Raw genomic sequence first — 19,229 nt, 5'->3', positions numbered from 1 at the left:
TTTATAGCAACCAAATACTCTAAACGTATGCATCTAAATGTGGATGGAAAACCCGGAGGACCCGGAGCAAAATCCACACGACCACGGGGGGGGGGACATGTAAACTCCAAATATACAGGGGTCAGGGTCGGGATCGGGATCGAACCCACGACCTCCTGTATACCAGGCAAGGTAGTGAACATCTCACCACCGTGCATGCGTAAACACAAGAAGTGTGTCACTTAAGCACAACTAACTCGATGCGCTCTCACGGATCTGAAACTCCAAATCCCCTTTCCATTTTCTGTGCTTTTTGTTTGGCTCAGAGGCTCGCATGATGCACACTGGCGGCAGATTAATGGACCAATAACACACTGCAGAGGGCTTCTCCTGTTTATTTCCTAAGCAGAGAGATCTGTTTATTGTGATTGCCAGCCAGGAGCTGTTTTTAGGTTAACGGAGCAAGTGGCCTAATTGTTATTTATTACTGCATAGAACTTAAAAGCGAAGATAAAACAGAACATGGCCAGCCCACGCTAGCCAGATGTAAGACATCTGGATAACGTGGCAGAATAGGCCAATTTCTAGAGGCTTTCGAAAGCTCCCTCTCGTGGAGGTCATCCACCAAAAGTGGCTTAAGAAGTAAGTAAAGTAAATTGCAGTGGTGCACTTCTACCTTTTACAAATATTGCATATGCATAATGATAATTTAGAGGGCCCATATAGGGTGTGGGTATTCATCTAGGCAATGAGTAGTACTGCATATACTTAGACATGCTTATCTTTAACGTTTTATGACCACAAATCACATTTCCCAAGCAAAGAATCCACTGTTTTCTAAGAAGTGAGATGGACAGAGATATAAAATCTGAAACTTCCAAGAAAAATCCCAACAGCATGAAATTTTTGTCTTCAGCAAAATATAGTTTTCACCAACATGAGGATGTGTAGTTTGGCTGCAAGAATGATGATTTTTTTTTATTGACTGCGCAACTGCTTATTACTAGGACGTCGCATACTCTGACTGAACTCAGAAAGGGTGGCTGCCCCAATTGGCTGTTTAGAAACTTCATCACGTGGTATCCGAAACTTTGCTCAGGGTTTAAAATGCCATTTATATAGAGGCTGGCCCAGCAAGGCAGATATATGATGTTTACATTTGCAGTGGAGAATGACCAAGAGGTGGTAGGGGAGTTCATAATTGCTCGCAGCTGTTTTGTTGTGATCGCAAACACAACGTTGATATGTTTTCTAATACATAAAAACTTACTTGGGAAAATTTCCTTTGAGGTTCAAAACGTATCTACTTTAGTATTACACGTATATTAACATTCATTTTAACCGGTCATATTAAATCAGACATAAAAAAAAACACAAAAAGGTGGCCTCCGATAATTTTGATTTGATATCTCACAACGGTCACTCTTGGGCAGTGTTTGTTTTTTTTAAATCGCCCTGCAAACTGCAGTCGGCGAGCAAAGGCCACACAAGCACGCCGATGCATGGGGGTGAGCGGCAGTCTTGGAGTCGTCATGGCAAGTCAGCATTCCAGCCCTGCACCCGGGTCCTCTCTGATGCTACTGATGCGCCTGCTGTTGCTCCTGCGCCAAGCGTGGGCGGCGGTGGCGGTGGCGACCCCGTCGGACCTCCGGCAGAAGGCGCCCGGCGCCCTGTGTACCCACACGTTTGTCCTCCCGGAGGTCGTTCCGTGCGTCCGCGATCTCGCCTGGCTCGGCCGGGACGCTCTCCGGCTCACGCAGGAGACGCCGGTGGCACGCGCGCTTCAGCGGCTGGAGAGAGCCGTGGAGGAGAACACCCATGCCCTGCAGGAGGTGAGACCCACCCGCCCAGCGTCCACTCTCTGGTCTCCTCCGCCGTGTTCGTCGTGTAAATGTTGCCTGTACGGTACGTTGAACTTCTTTCGCACCGTACGTAGTCAACCATGCTAATCGGACTTGCGGGGGAAGGACAATAAACTTAACACAAAAATCAGGCCTACATTAATGAGCTTTTTATCGATATTTAAAAGTGCACAGCTCCAGTGGCTTCCGAATATCAGAACAAAGAGCGTTCCAGACGGCCGCCACGTCTGAATGCGTTGTTCTAAGGACAACGAACGGGTCGAGTCTGCTTTACATCTGGTGGTTTGATGACCCATGTGTGTGTTTACAGTGTATAAACATCACAGCCGTAGGTTTAACACGTAGGCTTTCGCGACCAACATCATCCATAATACACAAATTAGTTTTCAATGGAGATTTAAAAGCGCGCAGCTTAAGTGACTTCCTAATATCCAAATCTTTGTTTATACCCACGGCCTGGGCTGTAATAACGGAGAGGGTTTATGGGCTGCAGCCAGGGGCCTCATGTTATCTGGTCCCCAAAGTATGTACACATATATACTCACATATATATACTGCTTTACAATGGTGGAAATGCAATATTCTTTTACTGTGGGGAATTCTCTAGGTAATTTGCTCAATAAACCCATAGCACCACGATGTGGATTCATGCCAGTTGTGGGTTGAAATACAAATGAAACTCGGTACTTGTTGATTCTATGTTGGCAGAGATGCACACGCAATAATAAGAGCAACTCACAATTTGTCAATATTTGTGATGAAGAACAGCCATTGCCCAAATTTTCACTTCTTTTTCCCTTTCAAGGCAGTGTTATTGATGAATGTGTCGGGTATTTGAAATTAAAATAGGGTTGTTCGTTTTAACTTTGATGTAGTTTCATAATATATCACATTCCAAAACTAGAACTGAAATACCCAAGGTAAAATTGCAATGGGTCATTTTGCTTCGGGCACGGGTGGTGGTGGTAACACAGTAAAGGCGAGGAATTTCAGATAAACACGTGGCCCCTAAAACTATAACTCGCCACAAGCCCCCCTCAAACTTAATCTGGCCCTTCCCATGACCATTTATTGGCCGTGATCAATTGGTAGATGGCCATGTGAAATGCATGATTCGGCACAGGTACCAGCAAAAGATGGTGATGTGCTTGTTTTGTTTTCATTGTATTACTTACGTTATTTATTACATTGCATTTCAATGAGATGGTGCTTTTTGAATTGCGATAATGACGCTGTATACATCACATTGTTTAATCGAGCAAAGCTGGCAAAACCGTTATTGTTAGCAATTTTGCCAAAATGTACAGGGCCGGATTTAATAGTAGCAATTCTAAGTGTGCAAATAAAAATTATATATTCCACGTGTTTCAAACATGTGCTGATGTACTTAACATTCGTAAAATAAAACTACACCAGCATCAAAGCACAAGAGACCACATGTTCTATTGAATAGATTATACACATTTGTGCCAACTGTAAGTTATGTTAGTCAATTGCAACATGGCATTTATACATCAAATAACTTTCTTTAAAATGAGCACTTCAAACATGTTAAGGCCACTAAGCCACATTTCTCTCTTGCAATTTTCTTATTCCAGATTTATCTTCTTGTTTCAAATTTGATAGTTCAATATCAGCAACAGGTTAGCAACTTTGCGTGAGCTGGAAAACTTTTTCATACATTGGCTTGTATAAAATGAGTCAGGTTTCAGGTAATAAAGCTATATTGTTTTAAACAGACCTGCGATCAATACATGCGGACAGGATTCCATTTGTGCTGTACGCTGAAGAGTAGCAAGTCATGAAAAAATAAGAATAAGTTTTACCCTTTCTGGCAATAAAACAGGAGGTGTTAAGATGTTCAAACACCAAATAGAAAGATGTTTCAAGGAATCATGTGTGCATTAACCACACATACTTGTGGTGAACGTGCAAACTAAACATGCTCTAGTAATATATGGGCATTGTCTTTGAAACGGATTGGTCTACACCAGAGACAGCCTTCTTTAGGGCCTAGTCTCACCAGTGTCAGAGCAGAGAATGCCAAAATGCGAACAGCACAAAGACGATGCCACTTTCAGGGCATTTATAGCTCGGGGTGAGCAGCCAGAAAATGGGACCTTTTTGCCAGTATCAAAGTATGAAAACATAACAATAGGTTTTACCCTTTCTATCAATAAAACAAGCGTGAAGATGTTCAACCATCAAACAGAAACCTTTTTGCAAGGAATCACTCCTGGCAAAAAAGGTCCCATTTGGTAACAAGTCAGTGAGTGTCTCTCCGAGAACCGCTCATCTGATTGGGAGATTAGATTAAACGGGAACCGCCAGGGAGCACATCAATCAACTGGCTGTATTTGCTGCTGGCATGTAACCACTCTCTCAGACCTCTCTTCTGTTTACCACATACTGTATATCTAAAGGTGACGATATGTATTCCTTCTGAACAATACATATGAATCGTAGCGAACGTATTGTTTGATAGGTGTAGTGTCTGTGCCGCTGACGCAGTGGCGAGTACATTGCACTACGTACTCAACTACCCGATTTTAATCCTTGGCTATGGCTACCATCAGTCCGCACCTCCGATTAGCACGGTGGGCTACATACGCTGCGAAAGAAGTTCAACATACACACTGGCGGAGCCAGTGGGGGGTGGGGTGGCACGTGCCCCCCCCCCAGTGATCTGATCGAAATTAGGGATTTCGATCGGATCACTGGGGTTTATTAGTAATAATTCGACATTTTGCGACCCCCACTGCCACTGTGTAGCATATTGTTACATGCCAGGGACTCTATGAGATGATAGGACAATAGTCTGAGTCCATAATTGGCAATAAGTAACGGCAAAGCGGTTATAAGTGACTCAGAATTGTGCGCAGTTGCGTTTACAGGACACGACTTCCCCGAAGGCATCAACACCTTCAGCGAGCGCGATGCCGATCACACAACGCGGTTCGAATTCGACCCTCGACCGATGGCTGCGCCATCGCCGCACACGCGTCGAATAAAAAACAAGGGACAAGTTCTTACTTGCTAACAACTCTTATCATTTTTCATTGCTGGAGGGGTTGCCCACCCCCTACCTGAAAATCCTGGCTCCGCCATTGAACTTACATACATCGATTGCGATTAATATCACCAGCGAGACGTTGTACTCAAATTCTAAATGTTGTGGGTTTACTCTCCAACACACAGGTCTGCTGCAGGAGTTACTAGTTGGCACGTTTTGTTTACGTGACAAACCTTACTAGTTGCCCATGTCGGGTGGTGGTGGGTTAACGACACATCGATATTTACGCGATCAAACCCAAAAAATCCCCCTTTATTACGAATTCAAGAACAGAGAATACAAAGTAGATTTTCAAAAAGAGGGGAATCCCCCCCCCCCACCCCCCAGCATGTCACGTTTAATAAACTCGGCGCAATACACCGTCAACATTTGGGATCAATCGGGGTCGTCTGGGGATCGCTGCCCTACGGTAATGATCGGGAGCAGTGTATTCAAGGGGGTGGGGGAGAAGGGGGGGGGGGGGGAACCTGCCGATCTCCTGTTATACATCTCCTCTTAACTCCACATTTGCGATTCGGACAGCTATAAGAAACACAAGAACCTGCTATGTTGTTTTGTTGGAAACTCGAAGTAAAGTCTCGATTCATTTTGTCGTCAGCTATTACGAAATCTAACAGGCGCTGATTGGGCACTTCCACGAAAATATTCGGACGGAAAAAAAAGTGAGCAGCGACAGCACGAAAATGTGTGTAAAGTACGGCTGACGTCTCATTTTCAAGGACAACATTTATTTTGCGGGCAAACGGCGCTGTTATACGTCAACTTGTTGATACACGACCACATTGGTGGGTGGTGATTTCTACCTTCCAGTATTTTCAAGTTAATAAAAATGAGAATTCGATCGGTTTGAGGAATTGACCAGTAATACACACAAATTGTGTCGACCTACAACATTATTTTCTCCCTCAATATATACCCGTAAAGGGAAAAAAAAACTACGATTTTAATCACTAAATATCGCGATATTGTTTACAAGAGCTGGTGTGTATAGAATACCTAATGTAAATATGTCGTGTGTTACTGACGCAATATGTACACAACGTGGTAACGTTATACATACCTTTCTGTGGGCCATATTGAAAATACTCTTTGTTTTTTTTCGGTAAAGTCACGTCGGTAAAAAATAAAATAAAATAATTTATAAAAAAAAAATAATGAATTTGATTTTATTAGATTTTTTACCTACGTGACTTTACCGAAAAAACCCCCCAAAAAATATGAATCCTTGCAGTCACGAAAGCTTCAAATCTAGAACAGATTGAAAATGTCATATTTTGCAGAATACATATATAGTACTGGATTTAAATGTTCTCAAGCAATATGACTGGAGTAATTTGACTAAATTAGGCAAATGTTCCCACTTTGAAATTCAATTAATTAAGCGTTTGCCAAATAATACGCGTAAATATTTTAAAAGCTGAACATAACTGCTTTGCAATTAGAGCTGGAATTTACAATTGTATTTCATGGTACATTGTCATCGCTGGAAGCCTGTACATGATGGCAAAACAATGAAGCTGCAAAACTGTTTTGTTCAAATGTCTTGTCAAAGCTGATGCATAAATGAATTATATTATACACCAGGACATGGATTGTGTTTGGTTGTTTAAGAATGTTGTCAAATGGAGGTAATGCAATGCTGCGAAATGTCAAATGTTGTTTATCTTTTTGTCATTGTCTCCGTAAGCAAACACATTTTACGGTACTATCTCTCACTGGTCGAGGTCTGAACGTCAATATAAATGTATATATTTCCATCCACATTTAAAATATATATATATAATAATGAGATATTGATGACTTCAAAATTCATGGTGTAACCATTTCCCCCTGGCACTTCAATGAATTGTCTTTAATCAGGTTCACGGTTTGTTTAAATAATCAATTGTTATTTTAACATCGTAGTGAATGTAACGGCATCTCGTGGCTCGATGGGTCACATGAACTCATTACATTTGGTATGTACAAATAAAAAAGCATCAATTACAAACGCATATGATTCATTATTACACCTCGACAATCCATTTGCAGCTCCGAGAACGGCCCGGAACAGACAATGCAAGTTACTCTGGTGGTGGAAAGTTTAATTGCCCCAATGAATCTGAATGGTCGCAGTGCCAAGTTCTGATTCAGAATGGAATCCATCACTGAATTCCCACACTGGTTCCCAAACTATAAGAGGCGAGAACACAGACCCGTGATCTATTTACTTAACAAGTAATTGGCATATGCGTGTGTGTGCGTGTCGATGTATGAAATCACCATTGCAAAAACACGTGTAATGTGCTACGTGCAACACGAAGCTTGAACCCATCACAACTTGGTTGCATGTGACAATCTCTCACGTGTTTTGCTTGTTTATCTCAAGCCTATAACGTATGACCTCAGAGTTGTTCGCCCTGCCGGAGGAAGCCAATGAGCCACCAGAGCCGCCAAGCATGCTCTCGTGTCCTGTACGTGACTCTGCGACGGCGCAATGTTTCCAGCTCGAGAGCCGCACGGCCGGCCGCGCCAGGGAGGAGGTGTTGCAGGTTCAGCAACGCGCCGTGCAGAACTGCACCACGGCCATCGTGGAGCTTGGCAGCCGGCTCCTCGGTCAGAACGTGCAGCAAGCCGCCAAGGTGGCGGCGTTACAGCACCAGGTGAAGGGATGCGGAGGAATTATTGGGGTTGTCAGCCCGCACCTGGAGTGTAGCTAGTGTGGGGCAGGGGGTGCCTTGGCGTCACTGGTGGCCAAAGTTACGAGTTGCGGCCCTCTTGACAACCACCATGAGATGTGTTTTCACTAGCAGTGTAAAATAACAAAACGTTCATAATTATGTGATGTACAGAGTGCTTCAATTTATTTTTAACACTTCTCAGTATTGTTTTTCTTTCGGATAGTCCCATCTAAGTGTTAAACTTTTTTTTGACGCACCCTGTATAGCCCAGAATCGACCGTACGAGACAAATCAAATAGTGGGGCTCCACCTGGACGATTGTCGCACCCCCTGAGTTGATAATGTAGCTACTACGCCACTGTCCCGCACTGACCAGCATAGTGATGTGTAGTCACAGGGCCAGCATGAGAGATGTGGTGTGAGAATACTTTCATTCGACAGTGGATTTAATGAAGAGGTAAAGGGGACGCCATGCAATTGCCTGGCTCACGCCACTGCTGGCAGAAGGGCTCCCACTATGGGGAGCTCTCTAGATAGCTACGCACAGGGTATTTTGGCCTCGTCTTCTGCGCTGGGTCAGACGTCTCGGAAGAGACCACTTAACTAGTCATTTGTACTTCTGGGAGATGATTAAAGGTGGGGAGTGGAATTTAAGAAATCTCCCTCGAGTTTCAACTGCCACGTCAGGAGATCGAGCCAGTGACCTCTGGATTGCAGTACCGGTGACCTCTGGATTGTAAATCCAGTGTGCTGATCTTTAGACCGGGGCATGCATTAAATAAAGGGGTGTTAAAGAATTTTGTTTAAAAAAAACAATTATAATGTTCTGTTTACTGAAACTCCTTTTACTGGGTATCAATCGAGAATCAGAATTCTGCGAATGTGCCCCAACGCATGCCGTGAGTGAAATAAAAACAAGTTATTGAGAATGTGCTGCTTAATAATCAAAGGCGACCGCTAGTGGTTTAGATTGTAGATAACTCGTGATGGATTGCTGGGCTCCCTTAAGTTGGGGTATGTGTGTGGTTAAAGAGGTCATGGGGTCAACACAGACACCATTCCACTTCCCTGTATCGTAAACATGGGTCAATAAACAATGCATCTGCTTCTGTCCACTGGTCCAACCGTTCATTGCCTAGCATAGGTTCTGACAGTAATCGACACTGATGTATGTATGATGTATGTATGCTGAACTTCTTTCACACCGTACGTAGCCAACCGTGCACGTCGGAGGTGTGGTAGATAGCTCACAAATTACGCTTTTGGTCACCCCGTTGGCTAGGGCTTTAGTCGCTGGCCCGTTGTGTCATGCGTCGCAGGTCTCGAGTCACGCTTCAAGGCTGCAGGAGCGGCTCTTTGAAAACTCGCTTGTCACTCAGCAAGTGGAAAGAGCGCTCGGCCAGCAAGCACACGAGCTCGACAGATTACAGCGCAGGAATAGGTAAAATACACAAATAACCGTGAATAATGCACAACACGGAACGGATTGGACAGAGTATGTGAATGCGTTTGTACGTATTTATGTATTTGTTTATATGAATGTGTATGACAGAGATTGAAATTCGATGACGGTAAATTTTTCAAGGGGCGTGGTGGTGTGATGGTTTTCACACTACCTACAGGGTGATCCATATATAAATATCTCGCTGGTTTTTAAATAGCCCACTTACTTTCCTATCAACAGGTGACTTATTATGTGAAATTCACGGCTCCATATCTTGCAGAGGAAACGTTTTTCTTACAGATTTCGTGGGTGCATTGGTTGGTTGGAGATAAAACGCTCTTTTCTCCGTAATTTCTCCCAATTTATTATTTCAGTGAGGTATTTATGAACACGTCTCCGTGTATTATGCCATCAGGTTGAATATGATTCCCAGTGATACCGAGCAGAAATATACCTGAAATGTATTCATATAATACCTGAACTTGGGCTGGATCCCACTCGGGAAACTCAGCCCCAATGTGTGCTTGCGAATGGTGCTTCGCTGGGCTGGACAGACACAGTGCTGTCCTAATTAGCCCAACACTGCAGCACGCTGCTCATTAAAGGTACTCGCCAACAGTATTTGCGGTAACAAATTGTTCAACCTTGTAAGCGTGTATTTCGCAAAGGACGTGAACAGCCATTTGACATTTTTTGATAGGGCTGACAGCTGGGCTATTGGTCAGCGCACTCCGCTGCGAATCTGGAACCCAAGTTCGATTCTCGGCCACGGATAACATCAGTCGCAAGTGACGTGTCGTCCTTCTTCACGACCCACGGCGATCAGTATGGTGAAGTCGTCGGTGGCCAAACATCTCTCATGGTCTGAGAGGCTATGCAGAGGACCCTCATCCAGCAGTGGATTGACAATGGCCTTTCTGATACTAGGAAGGCACTGGCGCTATGCACTTTCAAATCTAGACTGGAAACTAATTTCTTTCGAATTGCTTTTTGTTTTTAGTTTGTGGTCCTTCCCCCGCACCTCCTAGCTATTAGCACGGGTGGCTATGTATGGTGCGAAAGAAGTTCAACATGCATAAATGTACGTGTACATTATGACAGTGGTTCTCAACCTTGTGTGGCTACTGTACCCCTTGTTGAATTCTGTTTCAAACGAGTAGACTGACCTAATATGGTTCTGAGAAGTGAATGTACGAGAAACGATCGTAAATATTGTATCCATTGTAGTTATTTTCTATTGGCATATTCATGCACAATTATTCACCAACGACTCTCATGCATGATGTAATGTCACACACCCCCCCGCCACCCCCCGGTTGAGAACTACCGCTGACTCTGACGCAGAGGCCACGGTTGAAGACCTTCGAGTTGGTGGCTTGCGGCGAGAGACTTTGCTCCTTGCTTCCTTCTAGATTTGAAGCTTTCGTGACTGCAAGGATTCCTGTTCTTAGGTTTTTTCGGTAAAGTCACGTAGGTAAAAATGAAAATTAATAAAAGTAAAATAAAATTAAAATAAAATAAAAATCACGTTTCGGAGGCAACACAAGCTTCCGTCTTCAGGTGGAACCGCCACAGCACGCTTGCTGCATCAAGTAAAAGCGTGCTGTGGCGGTTCCACCTGAAGACGGAAGCTTGTGTTGCCTCCGAAACGTCGTGATTTTTATTTAATTTAATTTTACTTTTATTAATTAAAATTTTTACCAACTTGACTTTACCGAAAAAAACCCCAAGAATATGAATCCTTGCTTCCTCCGCAGCGAGCTGGACGCGGCAGCGGCGACCCTGGAGCGGAGGCGGGAGGGCCGGCTGGCCGGCGCGCACCAGGAGCGGCGTCGCCTGCAGGGGCTCCTCTCGGGGCAGGGGGCCCGCCTGGCGGAGCTGGCGCGCCGGCTGGATGAGGCGGGCGCCGGCCACGGACGACTGCTGCGGCAGCACGCGCAGCTGGAGCGTGGCGTCAGCGTGGCACAGGCGCTCCTCGTCGAGAGCGGAGGTCCTCCCGTTTACATTCACTCGCACAAGGAGCGCGCAGCGAGCTTGAGCCTTTGATCGTGGGCTGTGCCCGTGCGTGGCCGTGCGAGCGCATTACTCTCCTGCAATGCTCCTCCTGGGTTTTATTGCGTCGTCCAGAAGGCGCCGTTTTTGGCTCTCCGAAGGGCTTTCGGCTTGTGCCCACGTGTGTTGTTTGGGTAAGGTTGTCTGACATTGCGCTCAAAGTGCTGGGAGCTTCTTCCTGAAGAAGAAGAAGTAGAAGCGCACGCCGGCGCGTGAAAGTGAAATGTCAGACATCGTGCCAAACAGCAGCCGGTAAAACCCACAGATACAACGGGGAGTTCTGCAGCACAACAGCGACAACCAATGCAATTGTAACGGACGAGCGTATTTGATATTGAAAACACAACAGCAATGTGTGCACTGTCTGCTGTCCTGGTGAGCAAGGCCATAGGCCCGTGTTCCCGTTTCTTCTCGCGTTTTGCTGGGTTCTTCCCGTGCCATGTTCTTCCCTTGTTTTCGCGCGAATCGTTATTTACGTGACTATACTGGCAACTTGAAGATCGTCTTGCAAGGGAACAGAGTGTGGTCCTTGCAATGTGCATGATGTTGTTGCTCACAGTAGAGCCACGGGCGTCACATTTTGCTTTCAGAGCACATCGTCGGCTTAACTCACATACGAACATTGGACGTTTTTTTCACATCGAAAATAAAAAAATATAAGTAAGAACATTTTTTATTGACTACAAAAAATTATCCCACTGACCAACTCGCCGTATTCACAGTATTTGTATTCAATGGCTTAGTGTATTGTCACTGAAGATGTGTTATATAAGCTATCTATACGACGAATGCAGCAAAATACATATGTAAACAGATGTGAGTGTGTGTGTTGCAACACACACACACACTCACACTTGCTTATTATAGATTGGAATTTACGATGACTCTTGGCCCAGCCTGTCACCCCACCAGCAAGGGGAGTTTCAGGTGACCTAGAACAGTGAATTTCTTTAGGGTGCCTTGTTTGTAGATGTCGGGCTGTTTAATGTCTCACCGGCCCAGTCGCCTGACGTGGCCTCTTTATAGAGGGAGCCCTCCTTGGGTTAAATGCCACGCTCAGTTTTGTGCGTTTATAATGGAGGTTGTTTTGGTCTCGATGTCGTAAACATAAATGTGTTATTAACCCGACACAGCCAATTAGTAAAGTTTGGAACGTAAACAAAACATGCCAATTGGTTACAACTTCAGCACACCGGTGTGTAGGAGAGTAACCCCACAACATTTACAATTTGAGCACGACGTTTTGCTGGTGATTACAACCAGCTTCATCAGGCGATTTTCCTCAAGTAGTAACTAATTGGAACGTTTTGTTTACGTGAAAAACCCTTACTAATTGGGTGTGTCGGGTGGTGGCGAGTTAACAACACATTTATATTTACGTGATATAATCCAATTTTTTTTTATTATGGATAATATTGATCGCGAAAGCCTACGTGATAAACGTCTGTGCCATTTCTAGAAAGCAATAATTTTACAATAAAAAACAAATGCATTTTAAAGTTATTGGCGTGTAAGGCAGATAATCTAGTTACATTAGTAATTAATACACGTCCAAATATGTCAGTTATGAAGCAATTGTCTACTCTAAAATAATTACACAGTATTTCTGACAATTAAGACATGTGTACGTGCATGGAAAAATAGCAACATCAGCAAGTTTAGATGCTCTCAGGAAATCTATCAATTATTCATATTTGGCAGTTCCCTAACCTTCTGTAAAATGTGAACGTTTTACACAAATCAGTTATAATGACTTTTAATTCACAAATGCAGTGCTATAACCTAACCTGATATTGGCAGCATGCTCGGAGAACACAAATAAATGAATATGCTTCTGCGTAAGCTTCCAGAAAGGGGAAGGAGCACAATTAGGCAATGTTTTTTTGTACAGCTGCCTTTCTGTACAGCTGGGTTGTAAAGTGATTGGACAGGCGAAGGGATAATTGGGTTACACCTTTTGCCGGTTTCTTTTGCCCTTTGCAGTGAAAAGGTACAGCCAGCAACTCACACGTCAGGTGGGACTGGTGCATCTGTTCTGTATTAAAACAAAACAACTCCCGTTAATGACCATGCTAAAATGCTCTCCATGTCTTATGCGTTATTGGAAGGATTTCAAAAGCCTAAAATAAATGGCTAAGCAGATGGCATGAGAATGAATTCGAGTGCTTGTGCGCCTTGGATTTTGCTGACATTAAACAAAATGTATTTGCTGCATGTTAAATAATCATAATTCCAAAAGAAAGCAGTTTATAAATGAACAAAATTCCCACGCAAGTGAATCGTAGGGTTCCCATGAGCAAAATAAAATAGGCCTCTAAGTTATTTTGAGTTTGTTACATTTGAAAGTGTCCGATACATGTTAAATGTTGTTTATAGTGCCTTGTTCAGTCAATGTATTTTCTTTCACAGATTTTCAGTGAAACACATGTGTACGATAATAATCAAATTTTGTATTCATATAAGCTGGGAATGTTAAAGTAAAACGTATGATTTAGCACGTGTGAAATTATATGCAGCACGTTAAAGATTTAACTCATCTTTTAGTAAAATCTTATTTGAAAAAGACTTTTATTTAATGTGTCACTATGAAAAAAACACCCCATCGTTAATTTGTATACATCAGCAGAGAGCTAATCAGCCAGATGGTGACGGTAAAGCGTGCAACTCGCAATTGGAAGGTTGCGAGTTCAAATTCTGGTTGGGAGTTACCGTAGCCCATCATCCCACTGGGGTCAATAAAATGGGAACCCTTTTCGTGGGGAAGTCAATAGGGGTTGTTCTACGGATAGACTCGCCCACCACCGCAGGGACGTGATCGATGGCGTCGATGTTCGTATTCTGGTGGATACTGGCGCGTCGGCCACCATCATTTTCGATGTTATTTTTCATCTCCTTTCCATTCCTACGTCACAGATCCGACCGGCTAATGATGCGTGCGTTGCTGCTGATGGGGGTAGCATGGGTATTTTGGGGCGAGTTGATGTGCGCATTGCTATCGGGAATATTACCGCGAAGGGACCAGTTTTGATCTCACGTTCACTGGCCGTCCAATGCCTATTGGGCACCGACCGATTTCTTGCGCCGCATGCCAATTAAAATACTCGTCGACCAAGGTTGCTTGGAAATGCCAGGGGGCCGTAGGATGTCGTTCTTGCCATCCCTGCTGAGCCGTTCGCCTCCAGGTAACGCGGTTAACGCGATTGCTCCTGCTCAGGGCTGCAAAGAGCAGATGAGCACCGACTCAATGCTCAGGAAATTACTTGAACAGTTTTTTAAAAGTCTTATAACAACATTTAATAAATCAATCAATCTAACTGCTATTGAAAGCAGCTACATGAAGACTAACGTGTAATCTGTGTTTGGCGCTATTACGTGCCAGCATGCCATTTCTTATTCGGCTGTTTCGCAGATCACGTGTTGCGTTGTCGGTGCCTGTCATCTCGTGTCCGTCTAACGAGGTCACCGTACTTCGGCAGGCAACGAGCTCCGGGCCGGTGATTGCGGAGAGATTCTTCGCTCGGGAGGCACGGTCAGCGGAGTGTACACCATCCGGGTGGCCAACGCCAGCCGTCCTGTGAAGGTTTGTGAGAAGACCAAAAAAAAGAATGTCTTGAATAATAATATTAAAATAAAATAAAAATCTGGAACAGGAAATGACGTGTTCCTAACCTGTGAAGGTTTGTGAGAAGACCAAAAAAAAAGAATGTCTTGAATAATAATATTAAAATAAAAAAAATCTGGAACAGGAAATGACGTGTTCCTAACCCGTTGCTAAAAGACATCTCTGTCACGGGGGGGCAATTGCACACTCAGGTAATTAGCACGGCCCATTTCCACACGAAGGGATTCATCGTAACCGCATCCACGTTAACGAATGGAACAGTTCTTTAATTGGACTGGTGGAGCATGATTTCCTCTTTGACTCCTATACAGGGTGCTTCAATTTTTGTTTTACACTTATGAGGGACTATCGTTTTTGATGGAAAAAGGACGGACAATACACCGTGACATGATAACAAATGTCATGTTAATAGCTTCAAAAAGTCAGTCTCCATTTGTTCGCCATCATTGTCAACACGTGCCTGGAATCTTCTCCAGGTGGTCTCCAAAGCCCGGAGGCAAATTTCTTGTGGTGTTGTTGCAAATTCTCAGAAGCGTTAACATTTTTTTGAAATCCATTGCTCGACCCCACCACCTTTACCAACTCACACTCATCAACGTGGTTGAAGTCTGGCCAAATCGCTTTCGCAGCTCGCAAGCCCACCCCCCACGGCCCATCATGGCTCCTCCCCCCCCACCTTAACCTCTATATATTCTCGTGTCTCTTAGAGCTCTCTTCACTTGATACAGTAATTTCTTTCGGTAACGTCACGTAGGTAGAAAAATAAAATAAAATGAAAAATAATAAATCACGACGTTTCGATCGCAACACAAGCGGTCGTCCTCAGGCGGAACAAAAATAATCCAGCAGTGCAACTGCCTGAGGACGACCGCAGGTGTTGCGATCGAAACGTCGTGATTTATTATTTTGTATTTTATTTTTCTACCTACGTGACTTTACCGAAATAACCAAAGAGTATGGATTCCTGCAGTCACGAAAGCTTCATATCAACCCTGTGTATATATTACTTTCATCCCTCTTACCAGAAACTGCTGCTAAAGCAATGACCAGTGGAGAGTTACTTAGCAGCGCACTCTCGGCGGGAGTGTTCACCCGGTGTTTGCTTTTCGCCGATGTGGATTGCACAAAGCTTCCCAACGCACAAAAGCTGGCCACTGTACAATGCAGGGACCGTCTAACAATAGTTTCAGAACGAATCCGACGGGAGCCAAATTCCCTCGTTATGTGGTGGCAACGTGGTTCTATTGTAAGCAAACGAACGTGCGCAAAACAAATTTCAGTGCAGATTTCACCTGCATAAATACATATAAATACGCGCAATTTATACGCGAAAGCTGCAAGGATTATGGTTGACCACGCCACACCACACAGGGACCACACGGCTGAAATGATTGCATTTTATCTTTAAATGCAACCAACGCGTTCTATATCAGGGCAAACAATGATGCTCCTCCTGATCTCATTACTTGATTATCATCCAGTGTGATTGTCCTGCTTATAATTAAATCATACGTTTGTGCATTCGATGCATTATGATTTGGATTCATGTAAACGCAATTATGATGTGAGCTGCATAAGCATTTGCTTTGATGATATCAGTGAGTCGAATTATAGCTAATGGTTCCAATTTAATGTTTACCAAGGCAAAATCGTAGTTATTTATTGCTATGCTGTTGCAATCCATGTTCTCACCCTGAAGAGATTCCTCAAGATGCCTAGGGCCAAATCAACCTGATCTTGGAACCTAATCATGCTTCAGCCTGGTTAGTACTTGACTGGGAAACTGTTTGGAATGAACAGGCATTATACGCTTGGACTGCTAGGCGACAGAAGTGGAGCAATGGATTCTTGAATCTATCTCGTATTAATGGGTCTATCTTCTGGCACTCCAGTTTTCTTCAACGTGTCAAAAACGTATTTGTGGCCAAAACTCAAGTGGCCAAGGGTCCTCTGAAAAAAACGTCAACGAAGGCTTTCGTGGATTAACGACCTCATCATTATTATTGGCCGGCTAATTCGACGATTGTTGTTCTGTCGTCGGGCTGTTGTTACTTGTGAGCATCTCCCTTACCTTACCACGTGTCTCTCAGGTGTACTGCGACATGGACACGAGTGGCGGGGGGTGGACTGTGATTCAGCGCCGGCAAGATGGGTCGGTAGACTTCCACCGCTCGTGGCAAGAGTACAAATTGGTGAGAGGATATCGTTTACAAGAGAAGATGCCTACGCAATTCGCAACCGGTCACAAAACTCTTCAAAAATTGTAATCAAACGCCTGCCTTGAGTTTTGTTCTAAAAGGGCTCATTTGTTTCAGTTTAGTGATTATGTTTTTTCTTCTTCCCAGCAATTATGACGGAGAAATGTGACCTCAGATGGCCCCTTTTTTGAACCATCAATTATATTTAAAGCGATAATTACTGTGGCTAATACAGCTCCTTCTCAATAAATCAAATGAGCTTAACTGACATTGAATAAAAATGATTTTGTGCCCAACCATTTATATGTGCTGTACCAGGATGACAGAGGTCTATTTTAATTACGTTGGAGCGATTCCTGCAACTGTAATTTTTGGTTTCTTTGGCTTTGACCTTTACAAGCGCTTGGGTCAGTGGCGATGTATGTGGTGGCTTTTTGGGATTTATTTTGACAAGGAGAGGCTATGGAATGGATGGACCCAAAGGGTGGCGTTAAGAATGTTGGCCATAAGATCGATTGTGATCCGTGATTACGTTCGTGCAGCAGTGATGAAGCTGTACTATGCATCACATTGCTCCTCACCCCGTCTCTCAGGGTTAGGAGCAGTAGGTGGATTAGGAGCAGTATGATGCATAGTGTATTAGTGATGAAGTTGCACTGTGCATGATACTCATCCTAACTATCCTCTCGATCATACCCCGAATATATATTTTCACCACAGCAGTTGGCAGTAATATAGATGCGCACACTGTTAACAAGACTATTTCCACCATCATAATTATCCACCACTGTCATACGACTGAATACATAATGTATTAATGTTTTATCCACGGGCCCCAATTCACAGCTGCTGTAAAAGTATATATATATATATTTTTTAGATTTAGTTTGTGTTACAATACATATCGCCACCTCTACACAACGACAAAAAAATGGCTGAAATCATAGCAATAAGTAGTGGCAGTAAGGCAGATGAGTAAAGGGTTCGACTGTCTGCATACACACTCAACACGTTCATCAAAAGCACCGCCTTCAGGAACAAATATATATTATATACAATGGGTGACATTTCAGGCAATGCGCCTCCTTCATATTTACTACTGCTGCTTCGGTGTTCAGAATTGCTTTATACAGCTCGCCTGAGTGTTTTCACGGTGTACTCCGTGTTGTTCGGCATGATGTCTGATATTTTGCTCCACGTGCTCAAAGCTTCTTCACAAATTGAGGCTCTCTGGAACTGGATAAGAGAAATGTAATTTTTTTCAAATCATTACTGTAATGATATTTTCTTTATCAGTATTCTGTAACTTTGTCGCTGTGTAGTGTGCCCCACAAATACCGATTACTGCCTGGGTGAATTCCTGTTTCTTAATTCCAGGTTAACGTTTCTAAAATACAGATGATGATAATGACATAACAGCAAATCAACCGTGTAATACAGTCTTTAAATATTATAACAAGTGCACACTCTATTGGGAGTATTTGTTTAACGGCTTTCTCACAAGACTGCTCGGCTTTCATGAGAGGGCCCATCTCTATGGTATTTGGCCTACTCTTCCATGCTGGCAAGACTTCTTGGAAGACGTAGGAGTACCCACTCTTTATCCCACAATGCGCGATCTGTTTGACTGGTTTAGTTTATTTTTGCACGTGAATGCATTTCACACTTCTGATTTACGCTCAATGAGTAGTGATCCAATTTTAGACGCTCGTTCCTAACCGCTGTTTCAAACTGCTCTGTGCTCTGTGTTGCTAACCGCGGGCCCAAAGGGCTTTGGGCTGCCGTCTGGCGAGCACTGGCTGGGTAACGAGCTGATTCACCAACTAAGCAGCAACAAACGGAGCCAGCTGAGGATCATCCTGTGGGACTGGGAAGGACATTCTGCATATGCTCACTACAGCGACTTCCAGCTCGCCGGCGAGAGACAGAACTACAGGTGGCTATGCACAAATCTCGTGACCAAATTGCCCACAATGCACCCAAGAGATCTCATCAGATCTTGGAAGCTAAGTAGGTTTGAGCCTGGATAAGCGTTTGGATGGGCGACCCACACCATGTGCAAAAGACAGGTGTAGGAGGTGTTGTGAGCCGGAGAGGACAGTGCAGCCAAATCCATTGCTCGACCCCACCACCTTTACAAACTCACACTCATCAACGTGGTTGAAGTCTGACCAAATCGCTTTCGCAGCTCGCAAGCCCACCCCCCACGGCCCATCCTGGCTCCTCCCCCCCACCTTAACCTCTATATATTCTCGTGTCTCTTAGAGTTCTCTTCACTTGATACAGTAATTTTGCTGTGTCGGTTCCACCTGAAGACGGAAGCTTGTGTTGCCTCCGAA

The 19,229-nt window shown here is 44.0% G+C and overlaps 1 protein-coding gene across 1 annotated transcript in view; it reads left to right on the top strand.

Moving 5' to 3' along the window:
• The first annotated feature begins 1,369 nt into the window (after positions 1 to 1,369).
• LOC144717859 (angiopoietin-4-like) overlaps positions 1,370 to 19,229 on the top strand; it is a 28,767-nt gene continuing 10,907 nt past the window's right edge. Inside the window, exons 1-7 of the mRNA XM_078593573.1 lie at positions 1,370 to 1,811; positions 7,401 to 7,556; positions 8,894 to 9,015; positions 10,776 to 11,008; positions 14,547 to 14,650; positions 16,783 to 16,884; positions 18,660 to 18,826. Of these exons, the coding sequence (XP_078449699.1) occupies positions 1,482 to 1,811; positions 7,401 to 7,556; positions 8,894 to 9,015; positions 10,776 to 11,008; positions 14,547 to 14,650; positions 16,783 to 16,884; positions 18,660 to 18,826 (1,214 nt within the window). The 5' untranslated portion in view covers positions 1,370 to 1,481. The remainder of the gene's footprint in view (positions 1,812 to 7,400; positions 7,557 to 8,893; positions 9,016 to 10,775; positions 11,009 to 14,546; positions 14,651 to 16,782; positions 16,885 to 18,659; positions 18,827 to 19,229) is intronic.

This window comes from Lampetra planeri, chromosome 4 (assembly GCF_965212315.1).
Source record: "Lampetra planeri chromosome 4, kcLamPlan1.2.h2, whole genome shotgun sequence".
NCBI lineage: Eukaryota > Metazoa > Chordata > Hyperoartia > Petromyzontiformes > Petromyzontidae > Lampetra > Lampetra planeri.
This window is presented reverse-complemented; position numbering and strand designations above follow the sequence as displayed.